Source organism: Poeciliopsis prolifica, unplaced genomic scaffold (genome assembly GCF_027474105.1).
Source record: "Poeciliopsis prolifica strain line A6 unplaced genomic scaffold, Auburn_PproV2 SCAFFOLD019, whole genome shotgun sequence".
NCBI classification, from domain to species: Eukaryota; Metazoa; Chordata; class Actinopteri; order Cyprinodontiformes; family Poeciliidae; genus Poeciliopsis; species Poeciliopsis prolifica.
Genome location: NW_026562394.1, coordinates 1,662,377 through 1,688,657, shown reverse-complemented (window position 1 = coordinate 1,688,657; position 26,281 = coordinate 1,662,377). Strand labels below are relative to the sequence as shown.

Below are 26,281 nucleotides of genomic sequence, written 5' to 3'. Positions count from 1 at the left end.
TTGTTAGAGAACATTAGTAAAAACCAGATAGGTCAGAAAGAAATTTGCAGTTTACATTGTAAAGCCATGTGGAAGACACAACAAACATCTGGAAGAAGGTGAAGGTTAAAACTGAACTTTTTGGCCTAAAGGCAAAAAGGTTCATGGTTATGCATTACATATTGTTGGTCTATTACATAAAATCCCGATATTATACATCCAAATCTTTGGTTACACCATAGCAAAAAGTCAAAAAGATGAAGGGGAGTTAATTATCAAGGCTCTCAATAGTTTTGAATATTGTGTGACTTCAAAACAATGGACAGCATTTTTGACCTTGACAGCTGGTTGATTTTTGTTGACATCCCACAAACTTAGAGATATAGCTGCCGAAAAAAGATGAAAAGTCAGTTTCAGCAACCGGGGGCTCTTGAGTTACACTTAGTGTCCTTGTAATCACTTTCAGGCACAACATTCACTCCCCCTTCGTTCTTTGCATTAGTCAAGGCCACATTTTTCGAGCTATTGTTTAGCATTTGCAGTCTTAAGCTTGAGCTGCATTATTAGAGTATAGCTGCTCTTCTCAGAGAAAGGAAGCGCCCATTGTGTTTGGGAAAAACAGAGAAGGCTTGATATCCAGCAAACAATTTTTGCAGAAAAGAAGCCATCCATCTTGTGTTTTTAAATCAGCTGCAGCTTGCCTCTTTTATTTTTCTGACATCTAAAAAGCTTTAGCTGAGTTTTATGAGCGGATCATGTGACTCCTACTTTATGCGTACAGTGCGACACTCGGCTTTGTCCAGACACGGTGTCTTATTTCTCTTTGCCAAGATCAATGCAATATTTATGCATCCTTATAAGACATACTGTGCTGACATTTATTAAATGTTAATGTCATACAGGTAAGTCACTGCACAACAACCACGTTTATTGGCAATTAAAACAAAATGGGTTGAATCATGCTCTGAAGCCTCAGAGGTTGGAGAATCCCTGGTGACAGCACCTGCTTGTCTTCATATTCAGTGAAATCTCAAGAGCATGTGATTGGTGGTCCATGAAACTATATATGATGATCTTAGCAGGCTGAAATCCTGGTGATGCAGAAATATCAAAGAAAATCTAAAATTACAAAGCACTGAGCATGTGGGCTTATTCCCACAGTAGCCATAATGGAGAAAACATGACGGAGCAGCATTATGGAACGGTGTTTTCACTTGCAGTGCAGACGATTTAAAACAAGTTGAACAGGATATCCTTACGTGTAGCGCAATGTATAATAAACAAGAGCTGGCAACTGGTAGAGCAGACACTAAAGCAAAGAAAAAATATGTTTCTTATTCACCATCTATGCACATCTTTGTGTAAAAGCATCCCTGTGCTTTTTCATCTGTCAGCATGGACGCTTTTTTAAGTCGCTTAATGGCATAGCTGTTCTTCCTTTAAAACGCCAGCAATCACTGATTGTATGTCACAGTTTGGTTTGTTTGTGTACGTGTGGATGTGTCGGTTCACCCTTCCTTAAAAACATCCCATTGTACTCCAACAGCACACCCACTTCTGTCATGCTTCAGGGAAGAAGGCAAGACGGGGCGAATTGGGGGTGACATGTCTACAGGCAGGTCTGAAGACTTCGCTGAGGAGATCTACGCTAATTATCCATAATATCATAACCACCCACCAAATACTAAGACAGGCTCATATTTTGACTTTTAAGCATCACTGACTTGACGAGACAAGGACTCCATTAATCCTCTGAAGCTTTGTATTCATATCCATCTCCCGTTTAGTCCGATTTCTTTCAATTGGAGTAAATCCAGCGCAGCTATCAATTAAAAGTTACCTAATTGATAGAAAAAATTTAGATTTGTGTCCAGTAGTGAACAAATGCCATCGAGAAGATAAAAGAATACAGCGAACTGATTAGTGATAATGTTCTGGACAACTTTAAAGCATTGGTAGATGATAAAACAATATCCCAAGGTGTTGAGTCAACCGTATTCATGTATATCAGTGGCCCAGTCAAAGTCTGTACTTAAATCCCACTGAACATCTTTGCAAAGAAGTACAGTTCTGAACATTTGATATAATTTCTGTTTTTAGATGTATGGTGGAGACATACCTAAATGAACTGCAGCTGCACATGCAGCGAAACACAATATTACAAGGCATTGACTTGTAGAGTTGAATACAAATGGACAACACTTTAAACTTTGCATCACCTAAATGATCTACTTTATGTTAGCCTGTCATATAAAATCTCATTAAAATGCACTGACCTTTCTGGTTGTAATATGAGATATTTAAGTACTTTGGTATGGCACTGTAACATGAACTTTTTCAGTACTTTATTTACATTAGCTATGCTACTGAGTACAGCAACATGGACCAATGGAGGCTTTGTTCAGCCTGTTGCCAGCTTTCATTTCTTAAACAAAAATCTTCTTCTTTCGATGGCTTTAGGTAAGCCCCGGCATTCGCAGGCCGGAAACATCCCACAACAGCTGCAGATGTTGAGATGCTATGACTCAGCTCTTCAGGCATCAAATTTTGGCTGTTGCAAAAGTCTCCCCTGTAATCCTTAGCCATTTTTTTCTGCTTTCAGCATATCATCCTCATGGACAAAATGTCCACAATGTGCCTAAACTTATCTCTGGTTCTACTGTAACAAAAGATTTTTTTCACTGTGTTGTGGCTAAATATTGTATTTCTTTAAAGAGGAATGTCGCTGTTATTCCAACATGTGGTTACAAGGCTTAAGGTAGTTGTTTAGGGAAAATGACACATTGCCGTTAAAGAAATGCGATCAAGGAAAGGTTTGTTGGAAGATAAAAGCATGGTTTTATTAAAGACGACACGTAATTGATGAAGGGAGTTTCTTTCCATCCTATTGGGTCAGGAGAAAACCGGCTGTTGTGTTAAAGGACTGCAGTGAAGCGCGCTTTCCTGCTGCAGTATGTTGCCAAAGCAGCATGTAGCTGCAGTATTATCTGTGTATGTGTGCCTTCAAGTGAGGGAGAGCGAAAGGAGGGAAGGGGGTGCAGATGTAGATGGACAGGGGGAGCAAAAGAAGAAGAAGAACAGAGTGTGGATAAAGGGAGGGGGAAACATGTAAAACGAGGGAATGCATGACAGAAAACAGACAAAGCTATTAGTAAGAGCAAGAAAGATATATATTACTTGTGGAAGGAGAATAGCAGAGCAAGGGGAAAAAAAGTGAAGAGGAGGAAGATGTGTTACAGTGCAGTCAGCGGTTGCAAGCTTTTCCCCTTCTTCTTCCTGCTGTATCTGATGTCTGCATTAGGGTGCAACAGTGTTCCTCTTTTCAGAGTGTGTTGTGTGTTTTAGCCAAACCTGAGCAAAAAGAAATAGTTAAAAATCTTTTATTTTATTAAAAGAAAAAGAAATCACAGTTAAATTTTGAAGCCGCTTGGTGCAGCAGCATCAGTTGGACTCACAGCGTTACCTACAGTGTAGCACATGGCTGTGCCTGCATGCTGCCTAAAACCAGCACTCAGCTCCACCACATGGTGAATCCAGGCCACCACAATCTACTTTTGCAAAATGCACAGACTTTCCCAGACAAGCATTTGTGTGTGTTTTTTTACTTCCATATTTGATAGATATTCCAGAAATATATGTTCATGAATTTTTGCAAAGGTTTTAGGCAGTAAACTAACATGTCTCTGGCATGGTAAATATAGCAAAAACATTTTTATCAGCATGTCTGGGTAGCACTGAAGGGTGATGACATCTGAGTTGCCTAAACAAATTCCCAAAAGTGAAAGTGATAGCTGGATTTTGGTGCAGAAGCTTTTAACTAAAAACATATAAGACGTTTTCACTGATACAACACTTTACAGCTGGCCACTGTAACAATATTTATGCAGCAAGACAAATGTAACCAAGTCTGCCTCGGACAAGAAAAACATGCCAGTTTTCCTCAGAGTGAACCCCATCTCAGCATTTGAAGGCACGCAGCGGCTTCATGCCAGCGGATGGAGTTTGCCAATAATATTGATTGATTGGACTTGTGTGGGGATTTTGCTCATGCCTCTCTGTTGGACGAGTGGAAGAGAAACATACAGTGATTAAGTGCCAGTTACTGACTATTCTACACAGATGGCTGAGATAAGTATTTGAGTTTCTTGTTTTTTTATGTGTTTGTGTATGTAAAGGTACAGTTTTGGCTGCATTTATTCCAGGTTTTTCCCAGTGGGCGGTCCATCGTGTTTTTGTATTAGAACATGTTAAGTTGACATTGAATGTAAAATGTGAATTGGTAATTATACGTTGCTGGAAGTTATTGTTGACTCCCAATTAGCCAGTGGATCTAAAAACACAATTGACACTGTTCACATTTGTAACAGACCCAAAGCATATATGAACTAAGCAGCTGATTTAGGCCCCCCAGTCCTTCAGAGGCCCTATAAATTTTAACATTTTAACACAAACCACAGACGCTGAATTTTATCATCTGTTTATTGAGAATCTCAATACTGTTACATTTGATTTACTGATTTCAGCATAGATGTATTAAAGGAATTCAATTTAAGATTTCACAAAAATCTTTGTAAAAGTGCAAAGAATATTTTTTTGTAATTAGATTAATTGTTGTTAAAAGTGAGAGCCTAATGCTGTGAGTTTGATCTTTGAATTTGAACTGTGTTTGTTCACCAATAGATCTCAGTAACTTACAGTTACCACCGATTGCTTTTAAACTTGGCCAAAGCAAAGACGCATGCAATCCAGGTTCACTGGTCTATAAAATAAGCTATTTTAAGCAATTATTCTTTTTTTTTTCCATAAAAACCAGCAATGCTTAGCCTGTCGGGGCCAAGTACAGCCTGGCGACCCGCCAGGTTTATGATACATTGGAGGAAACCCTGTTTATTCATTTGAAATTAGGTCCCTTATTATTATCAGTCATTCCCTATCAGCAGTAGTTTAGATATCGTGTTTTAATGAGTTAGTAGAAAATTGAACACATCCTCTTAGATGTAGAAGACCAACAGCAAGTAAAAAAACTTATTTTAAAGTGGATAGTTTGTTTTCTGTTTACTAAAGATCTTTGATGTTATTGTTCAAATTGCTATTTATTGTGATCCCAAACAATAGGACTAAATAATCTCTGGGAAGTGTAATAATACACCTTCACAGTTTGATATTGGTTCAAAATTTCTTTTCTCCAGTAGTCCATCCAGTTGTGATTTTAAGGATTTTGCAAAAAGGAAGAAATCCTTTCATGCAAGGTCACAAGGTCACACGGAGACAAGGACACATTTCTTTCATATTTCACAAGAACTCACATGCCTCAAAAGTCCCTCCCAACTTTAAACTTCTAACTAAGTGTAATATTCAAATGTTGGGGAAGTGTAGATCTTTGAGTGTAGCAATATATCTCTTGAATATGTAACATTTTAGTTTGAAATATTTTAACTTAAAAAATGAGATAAAACTCAGGTCTGACAACCTTCTATCATTTATGCTCTCTAAAGATTTAATTGGTTTTCTTTATAGTTTCTTTCATTAAACTATAAAACACCATATGCTGTTGACAGAGTACATTAGAAATACTTTTCCTTTCAGGTAAATGGAACTTTGTTTGTCCTCTCCAGACATCTCAGTAACAATTGCTGCCATTTAGCAAGTGCTGGCTTAAACTTCATCCACGACCCCCAGTGTAGACGCCCGGGACCATTTGTTGTCCATGTGGTCTGACCTCTACCCTGTAATCAGTCTGGCATGGTGAGACCTGCTGGCCCTCTGCAGCGCGGTGTAGTATATCATCAACTGTTTTCTACAGGGCTAGCTTTGAGAGGCAGCAGCAGTCAGAGTTTGCTTGTTTCCACGTGGCTTCAGATTAAGGCCTCCATTTATCCTGCAGGCCGCCGTGTTGTGATAAGCGCTTGCAAGGCAGCCATGTGTCTGCAGGCTGCAGGTCACATCCTTGGGGGGTGCTGCACGCTGCTCCACAGAGAGGCTGTGTGAGTGTCCAGGAATGTGTTGATGGAAATCACAGCTGAACATATGATTGCTCCAACCTCAGTAGTCATGCTGAGGCCCACTAGAAACAATTTGCACGCACCGGGACCCTCCTCTTTACCCCCAGTCAAATACATACATACACAGATATGCACATGTATGTTTTCCCTCCGAGACCTGAAGTAATGATTAACTAATTCACAATATCAATAGTTTAGTTAATAGTTTTAATAGTTTTACGGTTAAGTGGAAGAAAGCTCTTTAGCATCTTCTCCACACCACAGTTTGGTTTATTTGGCATGCTCACTATGTGATCTAACATCATACATGCGTCACAGTTTAATTTTATTCTAGGGTTTATTGTTGAAATTCTGGAATGTTTTTGTGTAACATGATTAAACCGTATACAGGAATAACGTTTGTCATCAGGCAAAACCAAAACTTAATTTTTTTCTGTTTTCTTCCAGTAAATCTGAAGATCTGTTTTACGTAAGCGAAACTGTAAGCACTTTGACTGGGATAAACAACAACTTCCTTCGTATCTACTATGTCACCCTTTAGCCTGCGTGCGCAAAACAAAACTTACTCACTTGTACCACGCAAACAAGATAAACTGGACTCCAATGACGCTAAAGGATGTTAGTTGTGGCCTTGTCGTAAGCCAGTCAATTGTATTGATCGCTGTGTGTAAGAAGAAGCAGCAGCAACTGGACCGCCTATATCTAAGAAGAGCAACTCTTCACATCTGCCAAATGATTTGTATTTACAGCCCACCAGAGAACACCTCATCAAGCTCTGTGGATGTAGCTGCTGCACTATTAGTCATGCCCACTTTTTCCAAATAATCCTAAGTCTTGAGTTGTGAATAAGAATTCCTGTTTGTGCCTGAATCCCAGGTCTTTTTTAGTTGGAATCTATACACAGAGCCAGTGTCCGGTCCAGGATGGAAGTAATCTAACTGACAACATCGCAACAAAAATATTGTTTTTACATGAATCACTTTACCTTTAGAATCCTCCTGACTATCTTTACTTTGTTGAATACATAGAAATGAATGGAACTGATTATGATCTGAGCATTTAGGACGAAAAATAACAAGCTTCTAAAAGAACATTTTTACCATATTTAGTTTTATGTGATTATCAAAGCAAGCTGCGTCAAGGATATTATCCATAGCAGCAGCTCACTGACCTTCGGTGGTTTGTTTCCAATGGAGACTTGACAGGTTGCACTTATCAGAGTTCAAGCCCTTTTTTTTCTCGAGGGGTTCTCAAATCCTGCCATTTCACCCACGCTGGCGTTTGTTTTTGTTTACTGTTTGAGCCTTTCTGGAAATCTGGTCAGTGTCCAGAAGTGTGGGAGGATCGAGAGTAAGTGGAAAAATTTATGTTTTGAGCAGATGAACACCTCCAGTATCATAAGCACAAATCATGCAATTACGCTGTAGCCTGACAGTTCATGCTACAGCCTGACATACGATTGTTATAGTATGTCTTTGGCAGACTTAAACTAAGTTGACTTGATCTTAAACTTTGACCTTAAAAATGCAAAGTCTTCAAAACTTCTCATAAATATTGTGTTTTGAAGTGAAGACTGCAAAGTGAAAGAAAAATGTTTTTGAATTTCTTTCTCCTTTTACAAATAAAAATCTAAATAATGCGTTTTTATGTTTATGTATTCAGCCACCTCTACTCTAAATATTTTTTAGCAAAATCCAGCACGACAATTTACATTCAGAAGTTATCCAGAAGTGGCAGAAAGCTAAAAGTTATATCATCCTCATGGGAAACATGATGGTAGAGGGATTACTGTATAAGAATGCTTCCTCTTCCTCCTGGGTATAATGTTCCTTCTACCTTAAGTGGAACATGATAGATAGACCAGCAACATAACCCAATAAAAACACAAAAACTGGAATTCTAAGACCCTGAATTGGGTTAAACCTCCTTCAAGAAACTGAAATATTTTCCATTTTTGTGCTTCTTCTTTGATGCGTTCCAGGTTATTCTGAGAAACAACTAGTAAGGTTTGACTAATAAAAAATAATTAAGCACTTTAATGTGGTGTATCCTTCTTCTGATCATAGTCTTTATATGTTGAATTGGCTTAAGAAGCATAACTGGACAAACAGAATAAAGCAACTTCCAAATGTTTCCCTCAGACTTTTTTTTCTCTCTCAGTTTAGTTTCATCTGGTCATTTCTAATGTTATAAATAATCAGAGCACGTCTCATTTCATAAGATATCCAGCAATCTCTGTGTGTTATATGGGTCAGTTAAGCCATCAGTTTGAATGGATGAGGATATGGCTATGAATGCAGGAGGAAGCAGCTGTTATACTTGAAAGCTGAGTGATGTGAGCAGGAGGTGACACAAGGTTTTCGCTGTGTGCAGGGGCTTTGTTAACTCTTCCACTACTCCTGGACAGAATGTATCAGGGCCTTAATTTGATAGCATAATAAAAAAAAATCCCTCTCAGCCCCCTGTCAGCTGTCCTGGTGGTCTTGTCTCTGCTGGTGACCCCAGCTGTGGCTGGCTGTGCTCTGGGTTCTGTTTTAACTTGCCAAATAACTAACAAACACAGGCGTGTTTGTTACTGTTTTCAAAGAGGAGAATTATGGCCTAAAATGTTTCATTGCATCATAAAGGCTTGTTTGTACTGAGGCTGTAATAATTCGCAGTTGCTTGGATGTTTTGTGAACAGAGCAAGAACATTGAAAAGGGGCTTGCCAGAAAACTATTGTTCACTCACATCAAACAAAATCAAGGCTCCTCCTGTTACCTTGCATTTTTTAGAACGAGGCATGACTAATTCTGTGTCTTTGTGCTTTTTAACATTTTCTTTATGCACCAGGGGAACATATACTTACCATTCCATTCCATTGCTTAAGTCTGAGCAGCTCAGTGTTGTAGTTGAGTTGCCACAGATGCCTGTTATCCTAAACCTCCCATTACTCCATCATGCTGTTTCCGTTCATTGATGATTTGGCACCTGTACTTATCATCACATCACGTTTGTTAAGGTGAGCAAGGTTTTGCTCCGGGATTTTCTATGAGTAGTGGGTACCTGTAAGTTTACGCTATCCACGTTTTAAGTGTTAAGGCACGACTTGAGGATGAAACTGCGATACACTCACGGTGAAGTCGACGTGTAGTATACAGAGGCCCAAAAGCCTAACAAATACCCTTGCTACCTGACCTGTTTTCAGGGTGTAAGACAAGTGTGGGTGGTGTGTGTATGCAAGTGTGTTTATAGGCATAAGAGGGCTGTATTCACACACGCACACATACACTGAAATATACATAGGCTGTGTACAAATAGGCTGAGTGCTTTTTGGCTTTCGGGGAAAAGCTGTGGGAAAATCTTTGGTCTGAACAGCTGGCCATTACAATAACTGTGAGTATGAGACCCAAATTTGGAGTACGGGTTAAAGGGGTTCCTTTCAGCTCACTAAATCTACTTCTCAGTAAAAAGAGCATCACACTTGCTGACTTTGGGATCTCTATTCATATTCCCTATTCGTAGTTAACTTCGTAGTTGATATTCAGATTTAAAGTGAAGTTTTAATTTTATCAACATGTTTATAGGCTACTGACTGGAGGCAATATTTTCGAGTGACCCAGCTAACCCACCACAGATAAATTGTGAAAATAATGGTGGAAATTTTAAAAACAGTTTCATTGCTGCAACACCAATAAAGCTCTTGCTTTTGATTTTTGAAAAGTGTGTAAATATTTTTCCCATGGCATATTTTAATAAATCCAATAAAAGTTTTCATAAAATTTTTTAAATTAATTTTACATTTTTATTGTCTTTACAGAGATATCAGAAATCTGCTTCTGGGTCGAGACAAAAAAAAAATCTAAATCTTCTACAGATATCATTTTGGCATTTTGTCCTCATCATCAAACGTTCTCTTTAGCAAGAAATTACCTAGTATGAGCAAGAAGACTGAAGTGTGGTGTTTGAAAAATTAGTTGATTAAAGCTGCAGTATGTAATTTTATTTTGACCAATACAGAGCTACAACAAAAGTGTCTACGTTGCCTGTTACCTTTTACTTGAGTCACCTTCAGCTAACCTTGGTTAAGACTTAAAACTAAAAGTGTGGAGGTAAAAACATCATCATCTTGCTGAGTGACACATTGTATTCTACACATGCTGAAGGAATTTCCACACAACTTACCATTTGCCCCTTAAGTTCAAATGTGTCACCTTATGGCTGCAAATCTACTTTGTTGACATAACTATCAGAAGCTCTGCCCTGTCGGGGGGCTTTGACCAAAGATGTTGGCAAATTTAGAGGTTCTAGAGTGGATCAGAGAAGGTCCTCAGGGTCAGTGGTCAGTGCTAGATTTTACCTTTCCACATCAGTGAATTTGTGTTTCAAATCTTTCCCAACTGGGTCTTCAGAGTCCCTCCAGGACTGAAAAGAAGGACGCTCCAAAAGAAATATGTTCACCACTTCTTGCTCAGGAGCTTTATTTCTCAACCAGAGAAGAGTGAAAGCTGCATTCATTTTCTTTTATTTTTTTAATATTTCAACATTTCAAATGTGCAAATAGTTTGAACAACAGAAATGACCAAGCAGAGAGCAAACCTGCCTGGAACTGAGCTGCAGAAAACACAGTTTGGCCATTAGTTGCCAAATGCTCTCAAACTGGTGTCCGACAGCAGCCATCGCAGCGCCCGCGTGTGTGTCGTGCCATTTCCTGCCCTGCCAAAGACGCACTTTGTTTCCTTGCAGTGCCTGAACAGCTGTTGTGCAATCACATACTAGGTTGCTCTTTGATTACACTTTAGCGTTAAGACGATTGAGGCAGACAAGACCAGGCATATCAGCTATGTGACTGAAAAATGGTAATAGGAGACACGAATATAAAAGAAGACACACTGGTTGTGGTGGTCTTACTGACGAGTGGGTGGTAGATTAATGTTGCGGGCAGGCTCCATTTTGTTCATTTTCTAAACATTCCTGTTTTCATTTCAGAGGTGTTTGAATTGTGGATAATTTTCTATTGGAAAGAAGCTTTAAAGAAACTCTTACTCATAAAGGTTTTTTTTTTCATACTGCACACTGAGAGTAAATAGTAATTTAATTCCTCTGGTTATTTGACATGAAATCTCCCTCGCTTGAAGGCACAGATGCTGGATGCAGCTATTGATTGGGTGTGGTTAAACTCTACGTACGGTATTTGGTTTTTGTTAGTTTTGGCACGCTTTGATATTTTCCTTCTGATCGTGTCAACACACCATCTTTTCTCTTCTGTCGTCTTCCAAGCATTCAGTCTGTATCTTGTGCTTTCTTTTAGGCTACCTTTTTATTTGTTTCTGTTTTTTTTATTATTAATCTTACTTTGGCGACAGCTTTATCTTGGTTTCAGCTTCTGTCAACATATGTTGTAATTCCGAATCTGGAAATATAAACATGTTTTATGCGTCAGCGTTCATATTGATACATAAAAATGTCAGTGCTTGCTAATATCTAAAACATAAAGAGCCTTCGTGTAACCTTCTACTTCATCTTTTGCTTTGTTTCATGTTTAATTTGTGTTCAGCTGGATAAATGGAGTCATTTTGTTCCCTTTATTTCATGTACTTTGCTTAAACCACAGAACTTAAGCCCACAAACTTACATCTAAAACTCTTTGCACATCCTCTGCAACCACATCAGACCAAGCTGTCAACGACTTTATATTCAACCAAAGGCAGACTTCCCACTTTGGTCTTTTGTGCTGCCAACCTATCAGGTTCACTGTATTAAGTCCATTTAGAGAAGACAGTCTTTGCACAATAGCATAAAAGAACATGCGGCGCGCAAAAGTGTAGCAAGAATACTTGCAACTTGAACTGGACCTAAGTTGAAAGATCCTGGTCCCAGCTGTAACAGGAGACATGTCAGACGTTCTCTGCCAAGAAGTAAGGAGGTGAAGGGAGGTGAAGGGTGTGTGAGTCTGAAGAGGGGGAAACGGATTTTTTTTTCCTGGTTCATAAAAGTGAGTTGTGGAAAAGCATGTATGGGTGACAGGGATAACAGGTACCATCACCCTCTTTATTTATATGTTTAACATTCTGTACTTGTGGCATTTTATAACATTCTTCCATCTGATTTTCACAGTCCACCAACAATATTAGTTTTTTGTTTTAATTGTGGTGGAGATTTACTGGATCTCGCCTCTGTATGTTTTTGCAGCTCGAAGCTGAATGTCTGAATGAAGGCCTGTGGACTGTTCTCTTGCGACTGTGATTTACTCCTGAATCAGAGACATGATTTATATGTTTTATCTTGACAACATTGCTTTTAAGAGCAAAAGTAAAAAAGCCGTAACAAAGTCCAGATGGATGCTGGTCCAGCAGTGTTTAAATAACTGCCTTGACGTTCGCCCTGCGCAGATTCACATTCTGTCTCTTGCTTTGAGATGCTTTTCTGTTCAACAGCGCTCCACAGAAGTAAAACAGATTAAGCAAAGCTGAAGAAAATTATCAACATTTGTCATGAATTAGCAGAACATGTGTATAACTTTGCACCATAGTCGGGCCAAACTGAAAACTGATTTCATTACACAATTCTGGATAAATGGGTTGGACTGTGAGGTGCGGTTCAGGGCTACGATTCGGTGCAAACAGTTTTCTGTTTGCTGCATATGCAGAGGGTGCCTCAGGAGAAGGAAAAAAAAGAAACGTGCAAAAGGGACCTCTCTTTTCACTTTTACGATTTTCCTAGAATCCTTTGGAGAGCGTGGAAAGACAGGCATGTTTATGAAGGTTTCCAGATGGTCCGGCTTGCACCCCCAGCTTTTCCTTTTCAGTTCTTGGGCCATGAAGGATTAATCAAAGTCAGTGGCAAAAGCTGATGCCTAAACACTGTGGCTCTCACTAACTCAGGAGGAAACCTCTTCTCAGCTCTCTTCACATTCAAACCCCCGGGCTATACTGCTATGGAAAACTGAAACGCAAGGTTAAGAAACCAAGCAAACTTATCAAAACCTTGGCTACACGAGTGCATATAAACAACACAGGAAAAAATCCTCTTACTTCAACCCTCATCAGCCCGGCAGCCAATCTCCTGCTTGGGGTCACAGGGAATTGTCCCCAACGTTCGGCCAAGAATTAATGAACATACCTAAACCCTGGTCTCTTTAACTTCAGAAGGTGCCTAAAGAGCAATATGTGGAATGAAGCTGAACTATTTACTCTACAAAACACAGATCGTCAAGAAACTCCGAAGTTTAGAAACCAATGATTCAATGTGACTAGTTTCTACATCATTGGGAGCTACATATAAATTAATTGGATGTCAGAGAAAAAAACGTTAAAAGGGTTCATTTCATTTCAGTTACTCAGGTTGGGAACTGACAAACAAGTTGAAGGTTTCAGAGGAAGTTTATTTTAAAAACCCTGAACTATACCTCACAAAAATGCTTTAAAAATAAGGGTTTAGAGTCATTCCTAAAGCAGTATTGTTTAACATTCTTACTAGGTCACTTAAACAATTAGTCACTATTGAGATCTAAAGGAACTCACAATTCAATAGAGCATTGACTCTGCAATAGTCTGGATATTTTTGGAGGAAAGCTTTAAAGCCATGAATTATTTTTTCAAAGAATGAAGTTTTTCATAATTACCCAAAATCATCTCTAAGTTATTGGCTAAAGCTGAGACTTTGCATTGGTTTTGCCACTGAACTAAGATCATTTTTGTTGTCGCCTATTGATGATGACAATTATCCTGTTCTACAAATATTGAACATCATATTACATTTGAAGTATTTATTTGTATAAATAAATTGTGCAGATAACCACTGTACAATTGATACACAATAGTGGAGTCAATTTCTCACTTTTTTAAAAAGACATGTTCTGTCGGTGGCTCACTTTTGCTGTATTATAAAAAAAATTGATCTAAACTGGATGAGCACATTCAAACACCAGAAATAAAATATGCACCCGATTTACCAAACACATTAAAAGTTGTATATTTTAGAGCTACAAACTTTGCCAAATTACGTACATAAAAAAATAAAACCTTCACTGCATTATAAAAAAATAATGTAAAGAATATCAAACCCACCATCAAGAATCTAGTGCTATTTATTAGCAGTGGCTGAATGAAAAGAATAAAGGAATGCAATAAGACTAAAGGTGTTGTAAGTAAAATATGTGCTTTCACTGTGATTATTTTCACTTGCTTCATGTTCAGACATTATTTTGAGAAAGATTTAACCCACTTAAACCTAATCTTCCTCTCAAGACAAACACTCGTCTGATGTAAAAGCGATGTGACTGAACGCAATTAAAGAAATCCAAACACACACATAAAACAGAATAACTGCTCAACATTATAAACCCACATTGCGTCTATCTCACAGGTTATGAATGTGTACGTAAGCTGAGTTTACTCAGCGTGAAAAATGAAGCTCTTCTTTAAGTTGTGAACCGAACCATCACAACATATTGAAAATAAGTGAGCCGGTATAATTCTGGAAAATGTTTTTCACACACTTACTGCCAAAAAATTTGTAGAAAAAAAAAAGTATGAATGAGCATTTTAGGAAAACAATATCTGTTATGGTCACAGAAAATAAATGCACTGGCAGACGGGATGAATCTGGTGCGTTGTGAGATTACAACAACTCTGAAAGAATATTCAGTCTGTGATGAAAATCTGGTCAAAATGTTCTGTCAAGTCACTGATTTCAGTGATAGCGTACGTTTTGCTGCATCACATTTAGATGAGATGCTCTGGTGATGTGTTAATGTTAATCTCTAAACGATTCAATACATACTTAGGCTTTATCATAATGTTTAATCTCAAGCTAAAATGTTGTTGAGCCTGAACAAACATCAGCACAAACAAATTAGAACACAAAGGGATGGTGTATAGGAAGTCATGTTAGAAATCAGTAGCCTCATCTGTAGCATTTCTGCAGTCGCGTCATTCGGATCACTGATTGCCCCGAGTAGTAAGAAAAAATTTTTTGTGTAAAGGAAATAAGAAAAACTGAAATGCTCGAACATATCCAAACATTTTTTATTGATAAAGAGGAAAACTTCATCTTTTTTTTTTTTACACCCTTAATGAGGTTTTTATTGTTAGCCTAATTATGGGCTTTCCAAGTGATTTAACTTGGCTGCGAACAAATGACGTAGTTCTTGTAATCTTACCATATTTTGTCTTGCGCCAAAAGAAAATGCGTCAAAAAAAAAAAAAAAAAAAAAGTAGTTAGGAAGAAAAACAGCTTTGTTTATGACATGCAATACAGACTAATTGCAAAACATCAGTCCCAGAGATGGTTTTATTCCAAACATGTGCCCCTTTTTCAGTTGTGGTTGGATGAGACACGCTGGGTTGCACAACAATAAAAAAAAAGACCTTCATTTGATTAGGTAAGACCCAGAGGATACTTAATGTGTTGTAAGTTTTCTGAATAAAGTGGACAGATTTTTTTTTTCTTAGCTTTCATCGGTGCTTCTGCAACCCACAGTGACAAAATCATTTGTCACTGTGGGTAACAGTTATTTGTTTCTCAGGAGAATTTCTATCTGTGCATTAAATCTTCATGTAGAAGTGATCACTTTGATCGTTTCCTGGTCAACATGGTTCTTTTATTTTATGGATATTTTCACTGAATTTTATATTTAGAGATCTCTTAATTCATGTGAGAACATGCTAAAACTAGCCCTTTATTTTTGTCAAGCTTCAGTGTTAAAGTAAAAAGGGGAGAGAGAGCAGAACAAATTAGAAACCCTGGATTTCTTCCTGTGTAATGCCATAAACATTACATATAATAATACTAATTTTTACCGTTACATTAAGTGAAAATGTATATTTACATCGGTGAGGGCTGAAAAATGTACAATATCTTAATTTTCATAGATACGTTGTTTCTATTTACAACTTTCACACATGTCGATCTATAATTATTTGTTGACTTTTATTAATTATGTAGAGTGCATTTATGAACAAATTATTAGTAGAAAAGCTATTTGAACATTTCAAACCAAATGCATAACTAAGCTTGATATTTAACCCCCACAGAAGTAGACACTGTTTGATTAATTGCAAAATCATACTTACAAACTCTGATATCAGACTATATCAAACTTAAGCACATAAAAAAATTGTGTGTTGTTTTTTTGTGGAGTTCTTGGATTGCCTAGGAAGATTTTTTTTTCTTTTCATTGCACTGTTAGGAGGGTAAAGCCACGCTTCTGCTTCTTAGAAAAAGCCCTTGAAGACAAACAGATGGGATTTGTTGTTTGGCTAAATGAATCCTGTGTACTGAGCGTAGATGTGTGGGCTCCACCTGCAAGTACTCAGCTGGATGTCAACACAAGACCAGCCTGCTGCTATAACTGTTTAGCAAAGGTTCCCATTTTAAGGACGTTTGCTAAAAAAAAAAAAAAACTGTTAGCCTTACTTTAGCCTCTAATCTTCATTTTTACAATGTATTGATTTTGAACTTCATGTTTAGATTTTAAATGACCATCAAGTGAATTATAACCTGCCTAATATCCAATAATAATAATAATGTTCCTTACAGTTATCACCAGAGTTAATGCCAACCAAAGAAAGGGACTGAGTTGAGCAGTTTGTTTTAAGACACTCTGGGTTTTTGTGTCTAAAGGAAATACCTGTAATGTACCAAAGTGATTGGATTTGATAGGATTTGTCAACAAATATTGCTGAGCACGAAGAAGCACAAAAATGGAAATCAGTTCCATGGTTATGTTATCTCTTCCTTTAGAAATGTTCAGATGTGCTGCAGACATTAAGAAAACGGCACTAGTCTGTTTTTAGACACATTTAAACCATGTCTACAAATGGTTTCAACTATTTTTTCTAATATTTTTCCACTCATTCGGGCTGCTTTTTGAGTGCCACAGGGTATAATGCTTGAACCAGTTTTTCCTCTTAGTTATATATATCCATCCATCAACCCTTTGTCTTGTGTCAATAAACGATTGTTGCATGTCAGTCAAACATCTTGCCACGTTTGAGTGGAATAAATTCAATAAAGGATCACTGCACCAAACACAGCTGGTGTTATTTTACAGAAAATAATAGGGATGATGTTTATTCATCTGTGACTAAAGTAAGCTTGGCTGCTGTACCCTGATCACATTTTAAAGTAAAACTTTTCCCATACTGTTAGCAGCTGAAGAATTGTTATTCACTACAAAATAATAGACTTCAGTAGTTAAAATATTGCTATTTTAATTACACTTACAAATGAATGGCAGAATATTTTAAAAGTATTATAATGTAACATCTGGTCATTCTCATTTTACTACAGCAGTATAAGTATAACAAACTCAACTAGAAATTGTTTTGGCAGACAGCTTGAGTTGATCCGACAGTCAGTTATAATCAGACAAAGTTTTATTTTTCTTCCTTGTAAACGACAAAGGCAGTATGGGAGGCTTCTGTCAGGCAGCTGACTGGCAGTGTGCAGCAATATGATAGGAAGGAGCAACTCTTCAAACAACTTTGAAACTTTATGAAAACTGTGTTACTCCCCCCCTCTCTTTTAGTTTGCCCCATCCCAACATCAACAGCTGCTGCTCTGTTTAGTGATTCACCCAGCTTGTTTTACAGTCTTTCCACTAACACATTTTAGAGCCAAACCCCTAGGAAAGCTTTCCATTTTTAGCATTGGAGGGTGCGTGCAGTCCTTTGAGGTACCGCAGTCCTTACCTGATCTTTTCATCAGGAGTTTTACCTGGCAGGACGCAAACTGAATGAGTCAGGTGAAAGTGAAGTTCGCTCTGATCTGCTGCTGAAGCTGAAAATGTTTTCCCATGGAAGTGGCAGCGGATAATGCTGAGGGGTGTGCTGGTATGAAAATATTATTGTGTTTTGTTAAACCCTGGAATATGGGTGACAGTGAAGCTTAGGAGTTTAGACATGTAATCCAGTTGCAGCTGAGATGTTGGCCATGAATCACACATTAACTAATCTAATCAGATTAAACCTGCCGTAAACGTATATCTTGGTTTATTATTTGGGTGGGTGTTTATTGGAGTTAAACCTGAGATTCTTTCAGTGTGGCCTGCACTGCATTTTGAGAGTTGAGTAGAAATTTCTTATTCCTTTTCCAGACAATTGTACTTTCATCATGTATGCTCTTGCATTTTAAATTTTTATAAAAGTTATGTTTTCTGACTAGAAACAAGAGCAATGATTTAGCATTGATTTACCTTGTTAGTAGCAGAAGAACAAACCTTTCTAGTTTTTTGTCAAAGCAAAACATCTCTACCTTCTTGAAATAATAGTGAACGAGAAGCAAGAGTTGTGAAACCTCGCCGCGGAGGCAAACAAACCCAGAGGCCTCGCTGAAGAAATTCCTTGAGCGATTTCTTGTCACAGCACTTTGCACGACATGAGTATCAGACTACAGATATATTGGATCTATTGACATTTTTTTCTCAGTGCAAAGCGTTTGTATCTCCACCAGCAAACTGCAGCATCTCACTTCAGGCACAATCGCATGTCAGCATCTGACATGCAAAGCACAACCCTCTCTCCTCAAGCCCAATCCTGCCATGTTTTACCTGTCCCTGTGTTTTGATAAGCAGACTTCATCCAAGGCATGTTATGTCAGCTCAGAGGAAAGGGGATTAAGTTCAGATACATGACATTTTGGGCCATTCCAACGAATTGAGTCAGTGCATAAACAACTCCTACATTATGTCAGGGAAATATTTATCTTTCTTCGTAGAAGCTTCTTGAGATAGAGTCAACACTGCTTAGAGACACAATTACATCTGAAGCTGAGCATCAAAGAGTCCTTTTGGAGATAAAAGTGTGGTTTATAAGTAAATCACAAAATACTTGTTGATATACAGGACTATCACTCTGATAAAACTGTCCCAGAAGTGCATATTTAAAGAAAGACTAAGCATGGCCATTACTCATATCTTTTATTCATATTTTGACTTGAGATTGCATTACGGTAACCTTTTGGTGACTATAAAGAAAAAGAATTCAGCTTCATAAAAATACAGCAGCCTTTATGCTTTTGTCACCACAAATAAATGTGAGTAAAAGCCTTAAAATAAGTCACAGTAGCATAAATTTAACTTTCCAGCATTCAATTTAATTAATTGATATTACCATTTTTGTTGGCTGTAGTATCAACAATATTTTCCTTTTTGGCACCTAATTCCACAGTACAGCCAAACCACTGTCTACAGCTGCGTGCACACAGACTTGGGAGAGGTTTAATGTTGGATGCCCGGCCTGACAACCCGGGAACGGAGGGAACTGGGTTCCCGGGAACCTCCAGACCTACAGCAAACCTGCTCTACCACCCAAACCACTCTTACATCTACTCTAAAATTAGCGCAACCAAGACATTTTTCAACTCTATTCTTTTCTATGTCATTTTGATTGTATCTTTTTTTAACTCACATGCAGAGTCACTCAGACATGTTAATAAATTTATTATACTTGTTGTAAAACACTGGTTTTTTTATCTTTCAGACGTGGATTGTACAATGAGCAACTTCTCTTGCAGCACCACTACAGAAAGGACAAAAGGAACAGGTGAGTACATGGAATAATGTACAAGTATGAAAGTCTTTGGTTAATGGGAGACAGAAAGGTTAGACTGATGAGAACAAGAAGGTCAGCTTTGGAGGAGGATGCTCATGGAGGTAGGTGTTCCAGGTTTGTTTGTCTAATCCTTTGAAAAACTTGGACGATTTCCGAGGAAGTAACTTCAGAGAAAGCAAAAGAAGAAACTCATTTTGGTTTCTACTGGAAGACAAGTATACACAAAGGTATACTAGTAGACTAGTGACATAGAGAGCAACAGAACTGCATCATTCCTTTCCTGATACAGAGATTACACAGGGATGTGAGAAAGGAGCCAGCAGAAGTCATGGACCCCAGATCTGCTGGCACCCTGCCTTAACAGATGCCTCTTGGTGGCGAAGAAGATCCAGATGGTGAAGAAGCCGTGCAGCTGGTGATCATGGAGTCATCTCTGCTTGATTTTGGGCAAACGGAAGGTCATACTCTTAGGTTTGGACAAAAAGCAAATAGACAGCAGTGGGACTGACATTGGATTTTATTAAGGCACCTTGAATATTGTGTAATAGTACTTGAAGAGGAAGTCTTTTGCGGAAAACCATGCCTTTTGGCCAAGTTAGTATTTTGGGTCTGGAGTTCTTTTATGCTTGTTAATATAGTTCAATGGTTCCTTGGAGGGGTGAAGTAGTTTAGTTCCACATCTTTCAGTCCATATGCTGGTGAACTACATGTATGTTGGCCTGGGATTTATGTGCATGTTCGATCAACGGTAAAAATTGAATAAGGATTAGAATTGGTTTCGAACCTAATTGTGACTTCCATTTCCTGACTGAGTTGTTAATTTTTACCATTATTTCGAGGATGGAAACCTGAGCTAAGCATAACTTTAACGTTTGGGAGGTACCATGAAGTCTACACACATTTTGGACGAAAAGGTTGGTTATCTTGCTGCCAGATGGGAGTTTTTTCTTGAGAATCAACCAACAAGACTTGGGGAAGCAATTCTAGATAGAATTATTTCTGAAGAACCCAGTAAAACATATCAAGAGATCTTTGGTTTTGGGACTTGGTAAACAGCAAGGGCAAATCTGAGTTTGAAGGGTGTTGCTGTCTGAGTTTCAAAAGCTTTTTCCATTATTCCTCTTCCACATGCAGGTGAGATGGTAAGTTTTGTGGAGGTGTTTGTTGGAGAATATAGTGGTGCAATGACCTGAATGCTGTGGAAATGAGAGGCAGTGATTTGGTTGAGACCGTGGTAATCAGTAGACTTAGGGAGCTATCTTTATTTATAGCAAACCGGATTTCAGGTCTTGAAAACTTGAGACCTAATTTCAAGTTTTGAGAAATGTAATAATTATCCATTCATGCCATGTTTCCCTAGGACATAAATACAACGTGTCACAGGTTAAAGGCTTTGCTCACATCTTTGCCAACATGAGTGGAGTTTCTGGTTAATTAAACTAAATAATTTTTTATTTAAATATTTAAAGATTATTATTTCTGGTCAAAAAATCGACAAATTCTTAGTTCTTATTTGACTTTGTACTTGTGATAGATTTATCATGAGTATTTTTTTTTTTGCAGAAAATACACAATTATTTCCTAAAGAACTCTTCGATTTTCCTTTTCTATCCTGGTGTCTGCATTGCCTGACTTTTTGCACATCGTAACAAGTTTTAATGTTGTCTTTTGTTTCTTTTCGTTCTTTTTTTACTAGTAACCACAACGCTATCTCCAGGCTCAGGCCATTCCAGAAAATGCACTGACAAAGAGAAGACCTACTGTGTGAATGGCGGCGACTGTTACTTCATCCCTGGTATAAATAAGACTTCCTGCAAGTGAGTTTTCTTCCAGTGATATTGGGATTCCCTGTTTTTATTGTCAGAGTTTGATCTTTACAAGATGTTTTGCTGTATAATAACATTCTAGCACCGTATTAAAAATTGTTTTCATCATTATGCTGCAGTTTTCTTTCAGCAGCAATAGTTACACATCAAGTGGGGGGAAAAAAAACTCAGTTCCTCTAATCTGCCACCTGTTGTGTATTTTAATGCTAATAATGAAGTGAGGCGGTGTGCTTACTCTTTTAAGTTTTGTTTAGTGTAGAGAAGAGCTGCACATTAAAAGCCCTTTTAAAATGTCATGAGTCACTGGTTTAGTAGTGAGCAAATATTTATGCCTGTTCGAGGCCTCCAATGAGATAAATACAATCATTGCTTACATTTGACAGAAGGGATCAAGGCCAGTGTGCAAGGATGTGTTTAACTCAGTATCATTGCTTTTTAAGTGGAAAACGGGTTGACGTTTTCTAAGAAACAACCATTTTTCTCTTCCTCTGACGTTTAGATTTGAGTTTGTCTGATGCTTACAGTCAAGAAACATTAGTAAGGATGGTGTGTAGGAGAACATAAACAAGGAGTTTTCTATTTGTTTTCGTCAGACATTTTTATTTTTGAGCAGCTGTTTAGTCGTTCAGGTGATCCTCAAATGTTTTCTCTGAACTTTAATACATTTCTAATTTCAGGTTCTGAGTTGGTTAACCTTGGCTGGATATCTTGTAATCTGTCACAGTACCTTTAAAAAAGCACTCCAAAACTATTTGCCAATTCTGTGATGAAGTTTTGCTGTCAAGACTGTGATTTTAATTTAGGTTTTTGTTTATCTATATTTGCGTAATGTGACTAGATGCAATCGCATGCTTCTTATTTTCAGATTTTGAAGTAAAAAGATATTCTATTAGATGCAATTTTACTTGCACTTCTCCGTTACTGAATATTGTACATTACAATATATTGGTTTACCACCTAAAATCTCCCTCTCCAAAAAAAAAAACACAAACGCTTGTGGTTGTAAAGTTACAAACTATGAAATGATTCTAGCCTTCATACTTGGAAAAATTGCTGATTTTTATTACTTCTAGTTTATGAACAACTCACAATCCATTGTGAGTTGCATGCAATATCTATTTAAAATCTGAGAAAATTTACACATCTTTGCTTCAGAAAGAACAATGCAAACTGTTCCAAATTTTTATGAAAAACAAAAACAGTCAGTGAATATGATATTGCTAGTTTGACTTTATAAAGTAGAAACTAATATCAGAAAACAAATTAATCTCCCTCCAAAGGTTGTCAGGCATTAAAATGCTGATTTTTTTGGGAGAACAAACTGTCACATAAGTCTGTCAGTCGGTTTGATGTAAAGTCGAAATATTAGCAAGGTTCTGCTGCCAAGTCGACCAGAGAAAGAGCGTCTAAACAACCAGCGAGGACACGGCTGCAACAGAATTTTGATACACCGTGTACAAATCAGAGGCTGCAATAACTCAGCCGCTGCAGCTAATTCACTCACGGCGGGGTCATAGGTCCAGAAACGATGGATAATGCAGGGAAGGCCTGCAGCAATTTGTTGTCCCACTGCCATTTCACTGGATACCGACCTGGTTTCCCTTTGTTTATAACTGAGAGGCCAAACCATCATGCAGACAACAAGTCTGTTTTTTTACACCCATCTGCTTTTCATGCATGTACAAGTTTTGAAAAAGTGAGGTTAATTAATAAACTAAATATATTTATGTATAATCACATGTATATATAAACAGAAAAATAAATAAGATTACAAAGAATGTAAAACAAACAGAATCAACAAGAATATTTTTAACTGTTAAACATGATATTTTTTTTATATGCAGTAGAAACAAAGATGGTCAGATTTTGCCAAGAGGACTTGATCATACAATCACTGGCAAAAACTTTTTTTTACATGTTGTGACAGGTTAACAGAAATTACTGCATAATTACAAAGTGGAAGGAAATGGATAAATAGTTTTCAGAGAGTTTTAAAATAAAATCTTTGAAAAGTGCAGCTATCACACTCTGACAGCCCTAAATAGACCAATCAGTTACTTTCAAAAATTACATGTTAAGTAAACATATATCCAAATATGTTAAGTTTAATTTTAGTATAAATCCAGCTGTGCATTAGTGAACAGACAGCATAATGAAGCTCAGCACAGCAGACAGATCCATTATCAAGTTGTGAAACATTTAGGTGGCAGCCTCATGCCACATTTATGCTTAAGGGATATGGCTGTATTTGTAATCTATAAATGTGACTCAAAAGGCTTTACTCTCAGGTTCAGCTCTCTACAGTGAGCTGGACACAAATTAACACATTTGTGCAGTCACCCTTGTCTTGCTTTTTCTTCCAAAATAAGTTTCAGATCTATTAGAACAAAAAAATAAAAAATAATAAATAAGTGTACATATTTCTACCTCACTCTGGGACTGAAATATCTGCAAACAGCAGATCCTCCCAGACAAGTCCAAACCCATGCTAATTTGCTTATTTTGTTCTGCATGTAACAAGTTTGGTTTTGGTCCCATCCCAGAACTCTGTTTTCTCTTCTAATTTTTTCTCAATTACTCATCAGGGTGTTTCTTTTTAACTTTCAGCAAAGTTTTCTTGGATTGGCCAGTCTTGTATTACTTGTCGGTAAAATGTTGGTGGCCCTTTGAAAGGCCCACTGCCTAATCCTAATGGGATTATAATGAGGAAGTATGGTCAACACCCTTGATCCTGGAGATAGTCTGTTTTCAGTTACAAAAACATTAAGCTACATGCTATCATCATAAATCATGTAAAATAAACAGTCCAATATTAGGAAGCATCTATGTTTTCACAAATTCCAGTGAAAAATTTAGAGTTTACTTTTGTCTGATTTGTTGTTATAATAATAAAACTCTCACATTTGCAGGTTGTGAGTACAGCTACTGGGATTCCAAGAGGCTTTACAAAGGAAAACCTCATTAATCTATTTTCAGCTTTGTTGCACAGGTTTCCTTCAGTAGATTTATGGATGAAGACTTGCATGGGGCAAACTGGGGACTATCAAAAACCAGCTTTTATTTCATAATTGCCATTTGTTGATTATTTTGTAATGCATTATTTATATGCAGAGGCTCTAATGGACCCTTTTATAGGTGTCGAGTTTTTGTGATGAAAAAAGTCAGACCATGATAATGTTACTATCAGGAAAAAAAGTTTAATTTGGAATTTTGGTTTCCTTGTAAGAAAAAAAGCCTCTATCCATCACCACTGACTGGGTTTCATCAATGTATACATTTTCTATAAGTGTATTTTTTATGTTTAGAAGGAATATGCTTTTTTCCATGGCCTGAAAATGAACATCTTTGAACATGCAACTTTCAAAAAAATCCAGCTGCATTTGTAAAACGTATGAAAACTCCACTACCATGTTTTACTATTTGTATCTCAGTTTAACTCTTTCTTTAAATTATTTTTATGCCAAAAACGTGTTTTGATTTAGCAACTCAGTTCTTTAGTTCAGCTTAGTTACAGCCGACCACGAGTTTATGGGAAATTTTAGCCAAGACTGCAAATTATTTTGCAATCTCATGCTTTCAAACAACAAGTGTGAAAATTAGGAGACTTTTGTTACACGTAGAACACAACTAACACATGGCAGAAAATCCTGCAGCTGCTTATTTATTCATTTTTTCTTCTAATAGTTTCTACTGTCATTGTCACATCAAAAATGTGAAAAAATTCTTGAATGATATATATTTTTTAAAATAATGTCACCTTTTAGGTCTCAAAAGCCTGGCTTTAAAACTGGATATAATATTGAGAGCCCCTCTCTTTTCTGTACATGACATGTTATCCTGCACGAATGAATGCCTTGAAATTTAAAAATGCACCCCACTCCCTGTGTTTTCTTTTTTTCATAACACATGTCTGCTCTTTCCCAGTTGTCCACCCAGATACACTGGTCCTCGATGCTCACAGACCTTGGCCCAGCGGTCGTACATGCCCTATCCTAATAAACGTATGTCCACCTGATATGAGCAGCTGAGAACAGAGATGCAGTTGTCCCTGGATTCTTCCAGTGGACTTCTGTCACCCCGACCGTCTTGCTCTTTCTCCTTCTCTTCTTCCCTCTTAGGTCAACTTCGCAATGGGCTGTGCACAGCACCATGCACACAGTGGTTTCGTCCATGGGGAACACTCTGCTTTTGCTGTCTGTAGTTTTGCTGTTGTTCTAATTCTGTGTCTCTCTCCCTCTCTCCCACCCCTCCCCCCGAATTCTACCCTTTTTTTTCTTACACATGTTCTTCCTTTTCACTCCACTGTCCCTCTATTTTCCTCCTTTTTTTCCTCACTGATCTCCTCCCTCTGTTCCTTTGGCTTTCTTCCCATCAGGTGTCCAAATGACTTTACTGGTGATCGCTGTCAAACCTACGTTATGGCCAGTTTCTACCGTATGTCAACTTGTCTCTTCTGTCTCTGTGTCAGACTGTCCTCGTGTGATGCATGTACTCTGGGTGTAGAGAGACTGCACTCATTTCCTGTTCTTACCTAATAATTATATCTGTGTCTCCTTTGATGACTCATTCATAAGCTGGCACAGATTAGTAGAGCGTGTTTCTGTGTTTGGTCAGCATGTGATTCTGTGTGTGTGTGTGTGTTGTGTGTGTGTGTGGTGTGTGTGTGTGTGTGTGTGTGTGTGTGTGTGTGTGTGTGTGTGTGTGTGTGTGTGTGTGTGTGGGGGTGTGTGTGTGTGTGTGTGTGTATGCTTCCCCTGTAGCTCAAAGAGCTTTGCACGTGCTCTCCCATGGTAGATTTGCCTGCAACCTGTTGTGAAGTGAAGTGATTTTGTTTTAGATGCTGCCTGAAACATAATTGTTTGTACATAATGAGCTGCATGTATCAACACCGGCAGGATAAATGCTAAAACACACCTCCTTATGCAACCAGTTGCAGAC

General features: G+C 37.8%; 1 protein-coding gene across 4 annotated transcripts in view; it reads left to right on the top strand.

Moving 5' to 3' along the window:
* Nucleotides 1–26,281, top strand: part of nrg2a (neuregulin 2a) — an 84,208-nt gene that overhangs the window by 44,363 nt on the left and 13,564 nt on the right. Inside the window, exons 4-6 of one of the 4 annotated variants that reach the window (XM_055043590.1) lie at nucleotides 19,446–19,508; nucleotides 21,214–21,334; nucleotides 25,719–25,777. In XM_055043590.1, coding sequence (XP_054899565.1) covers nucleotides 19,446–19,508; nucleotides 21,214–21,334; nucleotides 25,719–25,777 — 243 coding nt within the window. Of the gene's footprint in view, nucleotides 1–19,445; nucleotides 19,509–21,213; nucleotides 21,335–25,267; nucleotides 25,345–25,718; nucleotides 25,778–26,281 lie in introns of all 4 variants that reach the window. The other 3 variants (XM_055043592.1, XM_055043591.1, XM_055043593.1) reach the window with 3 other exon arrangements.